At 51.2% G+C, this 15,534-nt stretch overlaps 2 protein-coding genes across 2 annotated transcripts; one reads left to right on the top strand and one right to left on the bottom strand.

Annotated features, from left to right (window-relative positions):
* Positions 1-5,248: 5,248 nt before the first annotated feature.
* Positions 5,249-8,034, top strand: Tnnc2 (troponin C2, fast skeletal type). The gene is made up of 6 exons (XM_075963015.1): positions 5,249-5,358; positions 6,871-6,922; positions 7,019-7,162; positions 7,245-7,359; positions 7,525-7,661; positions 7,862-8,034. The coding sequence occupies exons 1-6, from the start codon at positions 5,356-5,358 to the stop codon at positions 7,891-7,893; spliced, it is 483 nt and encodes a 160-aa protein (XP_075819130.1). The 5' UTR covers positions 5,249-5,355; the 3' UTR covers positions 7,894-8,034.
* A 3,852-nt stretch (positions 8,035-11,886) lies between these two features.
* Positions 11,887-14,769, bottom strand: Ube2c (ubiquitin conjugating enzyme E2 C). Its single transcript, XM_075963940.1, has 6 exons — positions 14,591-14,769; positions 14,275-14,302; positions 13,698-13,784; positions 12,645-12,849; positions 12,483-12,542; positions 11,887-12,111 (listed from the first exon to the last, which is right to left on the bottom strand). Exons 1-6 carry the CDS (start codon positions 14,689-14,691, stop codon positions 12,053-12,055), a joined length of 540 nt encoding a protein of 179 aa, XP_075820055.1. The 5' UTR covers positions 14,692-14,769; the 3' UTR covers positions 11,887-12,052.
* Between the last annotated feature and the right edge of the window lie 765 nt (positions 14,770-15,534).

Genomic DNA, 15,534 nt, shown 5'->3' with positions numbered 1-15,534 from the left:
TGGAGCTTTTCCCGCGTGTGCAGGTTGGGTCTGGTGATTTATATAGCTCTCCGTGAACTGCAGTTTTATCTTTTACTGCTGAGTAACAGTAGCCAAGAAAATGATTGCTGCTTCCTGTCCCAAGGCCTAGCAGGGCAGATTTGAAATTGGCAGCTAGACAATAGAACAAAGACCAGGCACCAGGCGTGGTGGTGTTGGTGGCACACACCTTTAATCCCAGCATCAAGGAAGCAGAGGTGGGAAGATCTCCGTGAGTTCAAGACCAACCTGGTCTACACAGCCAGTTCCAGGCTGGCCAGAGCTACATAGAACCTGTCTTAAAACAAGGTGTCTCAGATAGTATCTCCTACCCCCTTTCAGGGCACAAGAGAGGGATGGGGGAGATACTTTTGAATGGAAAACCTGGGCTTCATTGAACAGAAAGATATCAGTTTTTAGGACTCATGGTGTCCAGTTGTAGGCGTTTCACACACTCACATGTGGGTCTCAGAGGAGGCAGCTATTGGACAGTAATGGTTCACTTTCAGTATGAAGGCTAAGGCTGGAGAAGTGGCTAGGTGCTTGAGAGTGTGTACTGTTTTCACTGAGGACCAGAATTCAGTTTCCAGCGCCAACAACTGGGACCTTATAACCTCGTAACTGCATGGGATCCAGTGCCCCCTCTGGCCTCCAAGGGTATCTGCACACATGTGCACAAAAACCAAACACAGACACACATGTATGTATAGTTAAAAATAAAATAAATCTTAGAAAAAAACTAGGTATGGTGGTTGTTAGGAATTTTCCTAACGCGAACTCTCTGCCAACGCAAAAATTCCAATCAAGCCAAATCACAACAATCCAAATTTAAAAAAAAAAATCCAGGTTTAACGGGGTTTCTGCGCTCTCGGGTGGCCCCAGGGGGAGCTGCAAACACAACTACCAGGGGAGAGGAAAGAGACAGTGAGGGAACTTTCTGGGGAAGCAGTTTAAATAAACTGGGGGAGTGGTCAAGATTTGGGCGGGCTGTCTTGACCCTCCTTCTAGGGAGGGGCCAAGGCTTGGTGGGCACAGGGACGGGGCCTCCAAAGATGGAGGCCAGAGACCAGGACTTTTAATCCCAGCACTTGGGAGAGAGACAGGTGGTCTCTGTGAGTGCAGGGCCAGCCAGGGTGACATCTGGGACTTCAGCTTGCTGGCGACTTCAAGCTCCAATTGCTCTGCACTTGCTCACGGACAGCCTGCGAGGACAAAAAGGCTCTCCACTCATTTTCCTCCTACTGGCTGGCTATTAACTTTTCCGCAGTGTATACCACATAGGTCAGGATGCACAGCCAGAGTTCAGCCGGGCATGATCGTGCACACCTGTTATTCCAGCACCTGAGAAGCTGAGACAGGGGGATCCTGCGTTCAAGGCCTAACTCAAAACAACAGCAGCAGCAACTAAACCAACAGAAAGAAATGAAGGGAAAAGAAAAAGCGTGTTCATGACGTCATGGAAAGAAATCTGGTCTGTCCAGTCAGGCAGGAAAGCCAGCATTGCCTGCAAGCGTGGCACTTGGAAGGCTGAGGCAGAAGAATGGAAAGTTAGAGGGCAACCTGAACTATGTAGTGAGACTCTGTTAAAAAAAAAAAAAAGATTCCCTCCACCACCCAAATAAGTGGCAACCCAAGTTCAATTCCAGGGATCCACAGGTGAAGGGAGAGAACCCGCCCTCGATTTCTGCCCTCTGACTACCACATGTGCAGTGTGGCATTTGAGTGTGTGTGCACATGCACAAATAAAATACAAAAGTTTTTAAAAAGTGGTCCATTGCTGGGCGGTGGTGGCACAGGCCTTTAATCCCAGCACTTGGGAGGCAGAGGCAGAGGCAGATGGAGGTCTGTGAATTTGAGGCCAGCCTTGTCTACAAAGCAAGTTCCAAGACAGCTAGGACTGTAACACAGAGAAACCCTTTGTTGAACCTCCCGCTTTGTCCCCCCAAAAAGTGGTCCATCACTTCCATTGATAGGTTTCTCATGTAAATGGTGTCAAAGTTGGGAGTGCTCTGTCTGGTTTTGTGTGTACGTGTGCGTGTGCGTGTGTGTGTGTGTATGTGTGTGTTTGTAGTCATATGTTCCCTGGAGCTCACCCATATGGCCAGGCTGGTGGCTAATATGCATCAGGGATCTCCTAGTTTTCATTCGGGCCCCATCACCCCTTCCTTTGCTGGGCTTATGGCCTCACATGGCTAATGAGAATCTAAACTCAAGTCCTGGTGCTTGTGTGGCAAGGACTTCACAGACAGAGCCATCTCCCATCACCTTTTTCCTCTTTTTTTCTGAGATGCCTCCAAGGCTGGTGCTAAACTCCCTATTCCCCATGTTCTACCTCTACCTTCAAATTACAACTACCATACCGTTTTTTGTTTGTTTGTTTGTTTTTATTATGATTGTCTTAGTGAGGCCCCATGTGTGACATTGTTCAAATGTGGGGCTAGAGGTTTGGAAGCTGTTTCTCTCCTTGAGCCACAAAGCAGGAGTGTAGGGCAGAGGGAATACAGGAGGAAGTGATCTGAAAGCTGAGAGAGATCTCAGGGAGCTTCTAGCATATGCGATTGTTGGGGTGGTGTTTGGGGCAGTTCTGAAGCCTGGCCAGAGCGGAGCATTAGCAAGATGAGAAGAGAGGGTGAGTGAGAATAGGGGCAGCTAAGATCTTGCTTGGCTGCACTCGGGACCTTGGTTCTTATTGTTTCACCAAATAAACACAGGAATGAGTTGGTGATGCGTGGTTGCTAAGGGTTGCCTTCCTCCTGTTGCAGACAAGTGATCTCAGTGTCCATTGTCCAAGTTGGACTCCCCTGAGTACCATGCCTTGATCCTCTGCCTGGCAGGGGGAGGCCTTATTTAGCCCGGCCCGGCTCCTCTGAGCTTTCTTTGGAATGTCTATATATAGGGAAGAGTGTAGCCCAGTTGCCACTGTCCGTCTGCCTTCCTGGTGTCTGGTCCACCATCCCCTGGCCCCAGACTTAGTTGTCCCCATGTTCTTTCTGTTGATTTAGCAACTGTCCATGAGCCTTGCTTACCTCACCGCTCAGCCAGGACCCTATGGATTCTTAGGGTGTGTTCCTTTTGGACCCTTCTACACCCCATTTTCACTCTAGAGAGGATCTGCTGAACTGTAGCTTTCACGTTTTCATAAGTGCATGTGTATTTATGAATATTTCATGTATGTACATTCCAAACCCCAGGGATTTCACAGTAGAAATACAAATGGAATAACTTCATTGGAAAATGAACTTTTTGCTCATGGAATGAAGCCTCCAGCGCTGGGGAAGTTCACTGGGGACAGTGCTTGTCTGTCACACACAAAGCTCTGCGTTCAACTCTCAACATCAAGTAAAACCAGGCATGATGGCATGCGTGTAAAACCCCAGCATTTGGGGGGTGGAGGCAGGAGGATGGGGAGTACAAGGTCATCCTCAACTTCGTAGTGGATTTGAAGCTAGTCTGAGCTACGTGAGGCCCTATCCCAAAAAAATAATAAAGAAAGATTTTAAAAAATGAAGCCTCAGCCTCTGACCCTCTAAGACACAGCAAACAGAGGACTCTGGAACCTAGCTTTGTAGAGGCAGGGAAGTCCTAGATATTTGATGTCTAGAACAGAGCCACTTGCTGTCTCTTCTGTCTCTTTGCTGTTTAGAGAACCACCTATCTTCCTCACCAAAAGCTGGGTTCTAAATGCCCTATCCCTGGATAAACATAACTTAAGAGAAGACTCCTTTTTCTTTTTTACTGCTCATTTCTCCTCCTAACAAAGCCCCATGCTCATTGCGCTGTACACATTTTTTTTGGTTTTTGTTTTTGTTTTTTTTCAATACAGGGTTTCTCTGGGTAACAGCCCTAGCTGTCCTGGAACTCTCTCTGTAGACCAGACTGGCCTTGAACTCAGAGATCTGCCTACCTCTGCCTCCCAAGTGCTGGGGTTAAAGGTGTGTGCCACCACCGACCGGCTCCTCTGAGCGCGTCTTCTGGGTGGCTCCCTGAGGCCTGCTTGTCCTAACTTTTCCCCAGTAAAGTTAAATCATAAGAATTGCCAAGGCTGGGGCTTAGTGGTCAAGAGCCCCAGAGGACCTTGGTTCAATTCCTAGCACTCACATAGTGGCTCCCAATTGTGGGATCCGATGCCTTCTTCTGATCTCCTTGGGCACCAGGCATGCACACAGTGCACAAACATATGCTGACAAAACACCCATATGCATAAAAAAATAAGTTTGAAAAGCTCACCAAGGACGGGGATGTAGCTCAGCTGGTAGAGCGCTTTGTAATGTGCACAAGGCCCCAGCTTGGATTCCCAGCACTGCTTATGCTGTGTATAAGTATATCATAAATAGATCAGGCATGCCTACAGTCTCAGTGATTTGGGAGACTAAGACAAGAGGACTGCTTGAGCCCAGGAGTTCGAGGCCAGCTCAGCTGACATTGGAGACTCAGTTGCAAAATCATTCAAAGGACTTAAGCAGGGTTTAGTGGTAAATGCCTATAGATCCCAGCACTCTGGAGGTGGAGGCCCGAGGATTAGGAGGATCAAGGTTGTCTTCAGCTACCTAAGGAGTTCAAGGCCATCCTGGGACAGTGAGACCTGGCCTCCTAATGGGGAAAAGAATTCCTCTGTAGGCCTGTGTGATTTACAAAGCACTCTAGCCAAATGGAGGTAATAATAGTTATCACCTCACAGGATGAACACCAGATGAGATCATGGAGTCGAGATGTTCCACATAGTGTGGAGACATTGTGGGAGTTTAGTAAGTGGTGTTCTAGGTATCCTTCCCCCCCTTGGGCCATGGTACAAGCTCGGCGACTCGTTCATCTGGGCTCACATTTGCCACTTCTATCTTGGAGGGAGGTGTACTTTGAGGGGCCTCACCATGCACCCACAGTCATATGGCTCAGAGGCATGACTGCGTCTTGAATTTGGGACTTCAAGCCTGGGCTCTTCCCATTCCACTCCCACTACGCTGTCTCTATTCTGAACATCCTCTCCCATCTCGGAGCAAATGTACCGGGGGTAGGGAGCTCCCTAAGACAGTGAGCAGGGCAGGCCCTTCTCCTAAGAATCCAGGAGGGATATGGTGCCAAGGCTGCCACCTGCTCAGAAGCTTCAATTTCCCTGCAAAGGCCCTTGGCTAAATTAGGTAATGGGCTAGGACTCTGGGAGGGGTGGGGCTTGCTGACCCCTGGATCTCATTGGTCAGGGTATCCAGTTCTGGGGAGCAGGGAGGAGGGAAGAGAGGATGCCCCTACAAATCCTAGGGGGTAGAGAGATCTGGGGCACTTTTGGGTGGTGGAGTGCAAAGGAGACAACCCACAGCTGAGGAGCCCCTGTAACCAGCAACCATGGTAAGGACACGAGGGGACATCGCTGCTTATAGGCCTCTTTCAGTCCCAGAACTGGGTGTTCTGTGGGCAGCAGCGTGGACATCTGAAGGTGGAAGATGAGGGTTGCTGGAACCCAAGTCCTGTTGGGACATCCTGGGAAGGTTGTTCCAGGAATTCATCCTCAAGGCTGTGACGTCCTGGCTACCTTCTGAGGCGTGAGACGGTGATATTCCGCAGCCAGGGTTGTGTGAAAAGGGTCTCAGCTTGTCTGCTTCATAGGAGAGATAGGAACCCTGAGGGCAGGCAAAAGTCACCCAGAAAAGCAGGGGCTGAGTTGGCTTCCTAGGCCCAGCTAAGCCTGTGGCATCCAGAGAAGAAAGGGTTCCTTGGGCCATCAATGGGAGGTCTGTGGGCCTATAGCCAGCTCAGGTGCAGGCCTCTAAGAATCCTGAGGATGATGGGAAGTAGGAGTGGGTGACAGACCAGAGTTATAGACCCTGACCATCCATAGAGAGGGCCTAGTCTGGGGCTGCCATTTTCTCCTCCTTCCCACTTCACTTGAAGGAGTAATTGGACTCCAGAGACCAGCTGCCGTTGCCCATGCCCAACTAAAAATATCCTATCCTCTTGGGTCAGGCCAAGGGGTGGAGGAGGGCAGGAGGATCTGAGCCAGCTGGCTGAAGAGTGCCTTGGTGTTAATCACCCCTTCCTCACTACCAAGTCACCAAAGCCTTGACCTAGCTGCCCTGGCTTGACTATGGCCTAGAAAAATCCACAGAGACCTTATTTTCAGGGTCACGTGTGATTTTATGCATGTGGAAACCCAGTACTCAGAAGGCAGAGGCAGGAGAATGGAGAACTTGAGGTCAGGTTGGTTCCAGGCCAACCTGGGATGCGTTGCAAGACTATCTCAAAACCAAAATCCTGAAACAGAACCAAATTTCCTTATTTCCATAGCAAGGCACGGTCACCCCATCACATGTGCCTGAGGTGTCTACCCATAGTGCCTGAGGGGTCTACTCCAACGACCCGCATATGAAACTTCGCCTCTGAGGCGAAGCTGCCTATATCTTCTTGTGGGCTCAGCCTCTGAGCACTCGGCAGGTGTCCTGTGACTCTGCACTCCGTTGTTTAGTTCAGGACAAGTATTTATGGCCACTTGTCAAGTACCAAGCAGCGTTAGGAGACAGGGGAAACTAGAAAATCTCTGGTGCTACCATATCCCCAAACCTTCTCCCTCCCCCAATTTTTTATTGTCCTGGCAAAGCAGCCCAGGGAGTGTGACTTGCTGGGATGGGGGATTTCCTGGCTTGGCTCTTTACTACGGCTCCAGAGGATACACGAGAAAACAATGGGCATCGTCTGTGTCCCCTCTCCTCGGCACTGGCAGTGGGCACTGAGGGCTACCTGAGCAGGGCAATAGGTTTGGAGTAGTTCTGGAGGGCCCAGGGGCACTTCCTAACAAGCAGGGTTAGGAGAATGAGGTGAGACTCTGCCCTTCTGCGCTCTTGATTCTCTCTTTGTTTTCTCCAGACGGACCAACAGGCCGAGGCCAGGTCCTACCTCAGCGAGGAGATGATCGCTGGTGAGTGAGAATGTGCCACTGAGGGAGAGGAGAATAGTTGGGAGGCTGACAATACAACCGGCCTCACCCATCCCTCTCCGCTTCTCCCCCTGGTAGAGTTCAAGGCTGCCTTTGACATGTTTGATGCTGATGGTGGTGGGGACATCAGCGTTAAAGAGCTGGGCACCGTGATGAGGATGCTAGGGCAGACACCCACCAAAGAGGAACTGGATGCCATCATCGAGGAGGTGGATGAGGATGGTGAGCTGGGCCCTCCAGGGCAGGGCGCGGTGGGGAGAGGCTCAGGGCGTGCTAGACTAAGTGTGCGGCCCGCTCCCCGCAGGCAGCGGTACCATCGACTTTGAGGAGTTCTTGGTCATGATGGTGCGCCAGATGAAAGAGGATGCCAAAGGGAAGAGTGAAGAAGAGCTGGCAGAGTGTTTCCGCATCTTTGACAGGTGCGTGTGGGGTCTGGGATCACGGACTTGGGAGCAGATGGAGAGCCTGCTGGCCTGAAGAGAATGGGCAGGCTGGCCAGGGTCAGGGTGTGAGCTGAGGCGTCAGGCATGGCTCCAGCAATCACCGGTTCTCTGTGTCCTGCTCTGTCCATTTTCCCCCCAAAGGAACGCAGACGGCTACATTGATGCTGAGGAGCTGGCTGAGATTTTCCGGGCTTCTGGGGAGCACGTGACAGATGAGGAGATCGAATCCCTGATGAAGGACGGAGATAAGAACAACGATGGCCGCATAGACTTCGACGGTGAGGGCCAGAGGGAGCTCTTAGCTTTGTAGGTGGGGCTGGGCGCAGCCCGATTAAGTTCCCTCCCACTGTCTTGAGGCCCGGTACGGTGCTCTGGCCGCTTAGAGCAACTAGGCGCCCCTCTGTGAGTGGAGAGCCCAGGGCAGATCTCTGCCCCCCCGGAAAGGTACCTCTGAGCTCTTCCCTCTTTTTCTCTGCAGAGTTCCTGAAGATGATGGAGGGCGTTCAGTAAGGAGCCGGCCTTCGTTTCCACCCAGATCGCAGGTCCCCTGGGTGTGGACAACTCCACCCTTGCCTTCCCCGCCCCACCAGGGAAGGGCCGCTCCTCCGGACTTTGTGACTGGAAGGAATAAAAGCTGACGTTGCAAAGCTGGCCTGACTGACGGGGTAATGATTGAGGGTAAGGGATCTTAGGGGTTGCCTGGCTGGCTTGGCGCCCAGAGCGTTCCCCGGATCGGCGGTATATGAAAAGGAACTGGGTCACGCGAGCCCGAGGCACGGGCGGCGGAGTGCTTGGCGGTGCTCGACCGGCTCTACAGGTTCGGGGCCAGCTACCCGCAGCAGGCGCTGGCCGTGGGCAGCTCGGCAAGTGGGCTGCAGGAAGGGGAGCCGCTGGGTGACCTGACCGCCGGTCGAGCAAAAGCGCCTGAGACAGGGCGAAGGTGTGTGGAAGCTGGAACCCGGGAGGGGGCAACGCTTCTTTTCCCTCACCATTTTTGGAAACTCTTGGGTCTTAGGTGTAGTACGTTCACACTCTGCAGGTCCATCCTGAGGAGGAGGGATCTTTCCATCCACCCCAGACAGCTGCATGAACTACTTTGTTCAGGCGCAAAGCTGGAAGAGAGCGTCGTTTCTTTGGTCGCTCATCTCCCTCTCTTCAGCCCCCTCCATTGCGCTCCAAAGGGCCAAAGGCATGACCTAGCTAAAGTGAAATTCTATCCCGAAGGATGTGCCTTTCTTAGGAACCTGGCGTATTCGTCAACCCACAAGCCCGGGCTCAGATTCCGTCTCCTCCCTGGATCCCAGCCCCCAGTGATTCAGACAGAGCCATTAACCTTCCCTACCACTCAATTGCTACCAAGCCAGAACTAATTGAGGGCAGTAATTAGCCTTGGGTTTGAACCCTCACTGCCTGTGATAAATTCAACCTCTCTGTGTCTCAGTTTCCTCATCTGTAAAACGAAGATAACGAATACTTACAGGGGACAGGAGTTCTAGAGTAATTGTGGATGAAGTAGAACAGCTCCTGACACAGAGCAAACATCATTTAATAAATGTTGGCACTTACGTGGTTCTGGAGATGGGGCCCAGATGCACGCTAGGCAAATGCAGGGCCACTGGCCACATTGCTACTCCATTCCATTGTATACAGCATATGTATCTTTTGTTAATGTTAGGATCACCCTTACTGCCGTTCTTTTTCTTTTATTTTCTTTCTTTTTGAGACAGGATCTCTCTATGTAGCCCTATCTAGCCTGGAACTCACTCTGTAGACCATGCTGGCCTCAAACTCACAGCGATCTGTGAGCGGCCTGCCTCCCAAATGCTGGGATTAAAGGTGTGTGCCACCATGCCAGCCAGCCTGCCACCATTCTTGAAACCCTGAATTTTACTGTTATTTTATTCATGATTACAACCCACCCTCTCCATCCCTGTTCTGTCTTCTTCCTCACACGGAAACATTTTTATTCTTTTAGATTTATGAGTGTGAATGTTTCACCTACATGTGTGTCTGGCACCACTTTTGCCTGGCACCTGAGGACACAAGAATCCCCTGAAACTGGAGTTACAGATGGTTAGGATCCACCATGTGGGTGCTAGGAACCGAACCCAGGTTCTCTGCAAGAGCAACAAGTGCTCTTAACCACCGAGCCATCTCTCCAGCCCCTCCACTTAAACTTTTTTAAAATTACATTTATGTCCCATGTGTTTGCGGGTGTGTATTATGTTATATGGGTACATAGAGAGGTCAGAGGACAGCTTTTGGGAGACATTCTCCTTTCAAGCGACCTGGGATTGAACTCAGGCTGTCAGGCTTTCTGGCAAGCAGCTTCCGGTTCCTCTTCCCCTCTTGTTCCACTTGTATACCTCCCAGCTTCTGCTTTCAGCCCGCTCCAGTGCTGGTGTTAGAAAACGCCAATATTTATCTAGTACCTACTATGTGCTGTTGTTGCCCATTCCGTCTTAGCTCAAGTCACCATCTTACTTCTTGATAAGGTATTATCTTCCTTACTCTAAACTGCAGCCAAAAGGGTCTTGCTTTCCTTCCTGTTGACTGAGGTTTCTGCCCCGCCCTGTACTGCAGCCATTAAGTCCCAAAAAAATCACACAGAGGTCTACATTAATTATAAACTGATTGGCCTAGTAGCTCAGGTTTCTCATTAATTTTTTTTGTTTTTTTGATACAGGGTTTCTCTGTAGCTTTTTTTTTTTTTCCCGAGACGGTTTCTCCGTAGCTTTTTGGTTCCTGACCTGGAACTAGCTCTTCTAGACCAGGCTGGCCTCGAACTCACAGAGATCTGCCTGCCTCTGCCTCCCAGATCGCAGGTCCCCTGGGTGCGGACAACTCCACCCTTGCCTTCCCCGCCCCACCAGGGAAGGGCCGCTCTTCCGGACTTTGTGACTGGAAGGAATAAAAGCTGACGTTATTAAGTGCTGGGATTAAAGGCGTGCGCCACCACTGCCCGGCTCTGTAGCTTTTGGAGCCTGTCCTGGTACTAGCTCTTGTAGACCAGGTTGGTCTCGGACTCAGATTTGCCTCCCATGTGCTGGGATTAAAGGCATGTGCCACCACTGTTCCCTTATTTGGTTCTTAACTAGTTACAACTCTGGGTCCTTGTGACAGGGGAGGTCAGCTGACCAACACCACCTTAAGGACCACACGTCCCAGCCTTCCAAGGCAGACACAAATACAGCTACTCCAGCATTCATCTGGAGCCAATTTAGTGTGGAGGGGGGATGGTTCTGAGCACTCCAGTTCTTAGGCGTCCTCTTAAGTCTGTTCTAGGTGCTGTTTCTAGGACCACACCTTTTTCCTTTGCTACAATTGCAGGCATGTCTCATCGTGCTCAACTCTACCTGTTTTTGGTGTGTATAAGATAGGGTCCCGATAACATGCGTCTGTCTTAGAACTCCATAGACCAGACTGCTACTGTGTTTCTGGGGACTGAATACAGGGTCTAATGCACGATAAGCAGGCACTCTACCAACTGAACCACACCCTTTGCTGAACATCTTGTATGTTAACTAGACCACAGCAAAAGTGACCTGGGCTTCACCAGAAATCCCAAGTGGGTTTGCCCACATTGCATGGATTATAAGAGAAACACTAACTTCTGAACTGACAATTCAATTTGCCTTTTCCACATGTGGCTGTAAGGGCTCAGGACTGAGGATGGGCTAACAGTAGTTAACGGGGCTGGCTAGAACCTTCCTGACAGGCCTGTCCCTCTGCCTGGCCTCCCTCTTCCTACAGGCCTGCACAACCAGCTGTTTGCAGAGCTGACGACTTGGGGAGGATCCTCATGGAGATGGAGCAGGAGGTGAAAGTGCCCCCCAATCCCTGGCATAAAACCATGTGTGGGGGACCTGAGTTCAGAGCTCGGACCTGCTGTAGGGTAACCTGAGCCCCCCCATATAACATCTGTTAGAAAGTGGGTGTCTAGTGCTTCCCTCTTCTACACATTTTTTTTAATATTTATTTATTATGTATACAATATTCTGTCTGTGTGTATGCCTGCAGGCCAGAAGAGGGCACCAGACCCCATTACAGATGGTTGTGAGCCACCATGTGGTTGCTGGGAATTGAACTCAGGACCTTTGGAAGAGCAGGCAATGCTCTTAACCTCTGAGCCATCTCTCCAGCCCTCCTATACATTCTTGATCTTAAGGGTCTGGCTTAGCTTCATCTGTAACCCAACTGGCACTGTTCCTGACAGTCACAGTGCCCAGAAACGGACATTAATCTGGGGCTGGAACTGAACCCAGGACTTCACAGGTATTCAACATGCTCTCTGCCAGGGAACTATACCTCCAGGCAAACAAGCATTATCGTAACACCCACTTTATTGGTGAAGACTATATGCAGACACACAAGGTCACATCCTAGTAACCTACATTCAGCCCCACTGTCAATCAGCTGCTTCCAACCCTGGAACCAACAGGCCAGCACCCAGATGTTAAGCTAGCTCCCCTCTTGTCCCAAGTACCACTGGCTGAGGGTAACTTATACAAAAACAATCAACGTGTATTTATTTAATATACATTGTAAAGGCTTAAGCAGACTTAAGTTAAAAAGACAAATAGAACAAAAATAACACCACAGCGTAGAAATCAAGGAAAGGACAGACCATCTAAGAAAAAAGACACAAGGAGAAGCTGGACATCTTGTGTCAGGGCTCTTGACTGGAGACCTGCTTTGAATAGGTTTCTTGCAGGTACTTCTTAAATGCTGGAAGAGAACAAACAGGTCTCAGGTGAGTGATAGGATGGGGGCGGCCGGCAGGGCCTGTTCTCCCTGCCCAGTAGATACCCCCCACTGTTGCCATCTAGCTGGCTCCTTTATTGACTTGCTTCCAGAGTCCAGGAAAGGTACAGGAGACAGGGCTTCTCCATGTAGTCCTGGCTGTCCTGGAACTCGCTCTGTAGACCAGGCTGGTGTTGAACTGAACTCCTTTGAGTTCTGCCTGCTTCTGCAGGTACCACTACCACCCGGGGTCAGGAGACACATTCTACCCAAAGATCCCTTTATCCATTTAAGTACGGAGGAAGCAACAGGGCAACTCATCACAGGGTCCCTCTGAAGGCTGGAGAAGAACCTACCTGTGGGGTTTTTCCAGAGCTCAGCAGCGTGTGTGTTCAATGGGCTATCGATGTTGGGTTCTGTGGATGGAGTCAGAACAGTCAAGGGTTAAGAGGCAGGTTCAGGGGAGCCCTGGCCAACTCCCACCATGGTGTGTAGGAGTGGGTAGTTTCAGAAGTTACCTCCTAGCAGGCTCTGGATAGACAGCAAGATGGTCCTGACATCATACAGCGCGGACCACTTATCCTTGAGGATGTCCAGGCAGATGTTCCCCTGGGTGTCTACGTTGGGGTGGTAGCAGGGCGTGAGGAACTTCACCGTGGGTGCGTTGTAAGGGTAGCCACTGGGGAACTCGAGTGAGAGCTTATACCTCAGGTCTTCATATACCTGGCATTGGGGGGAAAAGAAGGGCAAAGTAAGTCCCCTGTGCACCCCTCACCCCCACATTCTATTCAAGCCCCAAATAAGTCCATGACTTTCGAGTCTGAAATCTGACCAGCAGATAATGAACGTGATAAGTTGTTTCCCGGTGCTTTCTTCCTATCTGGGGGGATATCAGTGACCTTTTGGTCAAAAGATTGAGATGGGGCATCCTGAGGGCTACCAGAGAGGTGCAATTAGTATCTTAGTCAATGTGAAAATTCTGCCAGGAGGTGGTGGCACACGCTTTTAATTCCAGTACCCAGGAGGTAGAGGCAGATGAAGCTCTGTAAGTTCAAGGCCAGACTGGTCTACAGAGCGAGTCCCAAGACAGGCCCCAAAGCCACAAAGGGAAACCCTGTCTCAAAAACCAAAAACAGCAAAGTAAATAAAAGAAAGTAAAAATTCAGATTTGACTCCGATCCAATTTCTGATTTAAAACCAGATCTGCAGCCGGGAGGTGGTAGTGCACGCCTTTAATCCCAGCACTCGGGAGGCAGAGGCAGGCGGATCTCTGTGAGTTCGAGGCCAGCCTGGTCTACAAGAGCTAGTTCCAGGACAGGAACCAAAAGCTATGGAGAAACCCTGTCTCGAAAATCAAAAAAACAAACAAACAAACAAAAAAACCCAAACCAGATCTGCAGCAGTGGGCAGCTGCTTGTTGTGGCCTTCCACTTCACCGTGGTCTCTAACTGGCACTGCCCAAAGAGCCCCTTCCCATTGTACTCAGAGAACATGGCCACAGGCACAGGGGACTCAAGTCGCCTCCTCTGTCACACTCAGTAAAGTGACCCCAAGTCCCACACCACACTTACTGTGCCGGCTGCTCCATGGATGGTCCCTACCCATTTGAACAGGTTGTCTGATTCAGGGAAGGCGGAAATCCCTTTGTCACCAGACATCTGTGGGAAGAAGACATCCAACTGCTGGATTCCAGAGTACACTTTCAGGCATAGCCAAAGGGGTCACTGGGGGAGTGCCTGCCCCGATAGCATTATAGTCAGGCCCTAAACAGAGCAGCTGGAGTCAAATCACAGGAGGAAGGAGTGGAACAGGGAAGCACATGAAATTTAAATTAATTATATGGCATTAGAACCTGTGAATTGATATTTAGGGGGATACAGCAAAGGCCCACCGGAAGAGAGAATTCCAAGGTCTGAAGAGACTAGAAGGGTGGGGAGGGTGAGGTCAGAGCTGGGGCTGAAAGTAGGCAGGGATGAGCCCAGATAAGCCCATGACTCGGGGAAGCCGGCTGCTGTGTTCAGAGGATTTCCCATAAGAGTAAATTACACCCAACGGATTAGCAAGGAACCTGAAGACGGAAATGTAACTGATAATTGGGTGGGGGATGAGAGGGAGGGCCAATTGATCTTAAAAAATGGCGTCACTCACCATGAGGGTCATCAGCTCCTGTTGTAGCCTGCAAAGAGAAGTAGGGGTCACTTGTGGCATGGCTGCTGCCACCCGACTATCCTGAGGAGCTGTCATGGAGGCCTCGCCTCTTCTTCGAAGGCACACTCGTCATCCACAGGAGGACCCGGGTGAACCTTCTGTTGCATGTTAAGCCCAGCGCTCCTAGGGCGTCTTCTGAGAGCGGCCTGGCAGCGCCTCCAGCCTTTCATCTCCTGCGTTCCTGGTGCCCCTCTTGTGTCCCATGCCAAACCGGCTACCGGGGATGAGGCCCGGGGGTGAGCTCGGCACTACTCACCTCTTGCCCACCGGGCCCCGGGCGGCACCCCCGCTGGGCTCGGCTCCCTTGCGAACGGCGGCGACGCTGGTGGCAGCTGGGTCGCGGTTTTGCGAGGCCATTCCGAGGACGAGGACGCTGGCAGCGCAACAGGAATGCGGAGACGAATGAGCAACTGCGGCGCTCCGGGCCGCCGCCCGCGTTTGAATCCTAACTCTCCTGCAGCGAGAGCCAATCACAGGCTCGCTTGGGTTTGATCCAGCCAATGGGCGCCCCGGAGCGCTTTGCCTCTGCGCAACCGCTAGGCCACCCAGTAACGCGCCGCGATTGGACGACGGGGCCTATGTCGGACAGCCGATTGGCGGGGAGAGCTACCATTAACTAACAAACCGGTAGCAGATTGGTGGCCATTGGACCGACCATTAAAGGGTCAAGAAATCGTCTGCACCGCCAAACCACCCCCCCCCCCCGCACCCGGCGCAGGGTCCTTTGGGAGCCAGACTCCGGCCACTGCTGCGCAGCGACCTTGACTTCTGGACACCACCCCCCTCGCCTTCACTCCCCAAGTGTTGAGACTGAGAGCACGACGCGCCTGGCGGTGGCTGGACCTCCGTCCCACCCCGTGGTCCCTCAGGCACACGCTCAGCGGGGATCACTTTTTGACAGTGCTGTCGTCCCCCAAGCTGGAAGTCTTTTTCTCCTCATCCTATTTAAAATGACTTAACTACCTCTGTTTGGGTCCCAAGAACTTAAAAAGAATTTAGGCAGGTGAACCTAAGGTTGCCGGTTGAAGCAGATTGTTTGTTAGAAAACATGGTTCCGGTGGTGCACGCCTGAATCCCTTGGAAGGTGGAGACCCCAGGTTATCTTTAGGCTAGCCTGGGCTATATGAGACCGTCTCAAAGAAACAAAAATGTCTTTAATCCCAACACAGGCAGAGGCAGGTGGATCCAAGTTCGATGTCA

Source organism: Microtus pennsylvanicus, chromosome 2 (genome assembly GCF_037038515.1).
Source record: "Microtus pennsylvanicus isolate mMicPen1 chromosome 2, mMicPen1.hap1, whole genome shotgun sequence".
NCBI classification, from domain to species: domain Eukaryota; kingdom Metazoa; phylum Chordata; class Mammalia; order Rodentia; family Cricetidae; genus Microtus; species Microtus pennsylvanicus.
Note: the sequence above shows the minus strand (reverse complement) of the source record. Positions and strands in the feature narration are given on the sequence as shown.

Coding starts and splice junctions, on each gene's coding strand:
- Tnnc2 (XM_075963015.1), top strand. Junction 6,923..7,018: donor CAGCGAGGAGATGATCGCTG/GTGAGTGAGAAT, acceptor TCCCCCTGGTAG/AGTTCAAGGCTGCCTTTGAC. Junction 7,662..7,861: donor TGGCCGCATAGACTTCGACG/GTGAGGGCCAGA, acceptor TTTTCTCTGCAG/AGTTCCTGAAGATGATGGAG.
- Ube2c (XM_075963940.1), bottom strand. CDS start 14,691: ATGGCCTCGCAAAACCGCGACCCAGCTGCCACCAGCGTCGCCGCCGTT. Junction 13,785..14,274: donor AGGAGCTGATGACCCTCATG/GTGAGTGACGCC, acceptor TTCTTCCCACAG/ATGTCTGGTGACAAAGGGAT. Junction 12,850..13,697: donor TCCATGGAGCAGCCGGCACA/GTAAGTGTGGTG, acceptor CCCCAATGCCAG/GTATATGAAGACCTGAGGTA.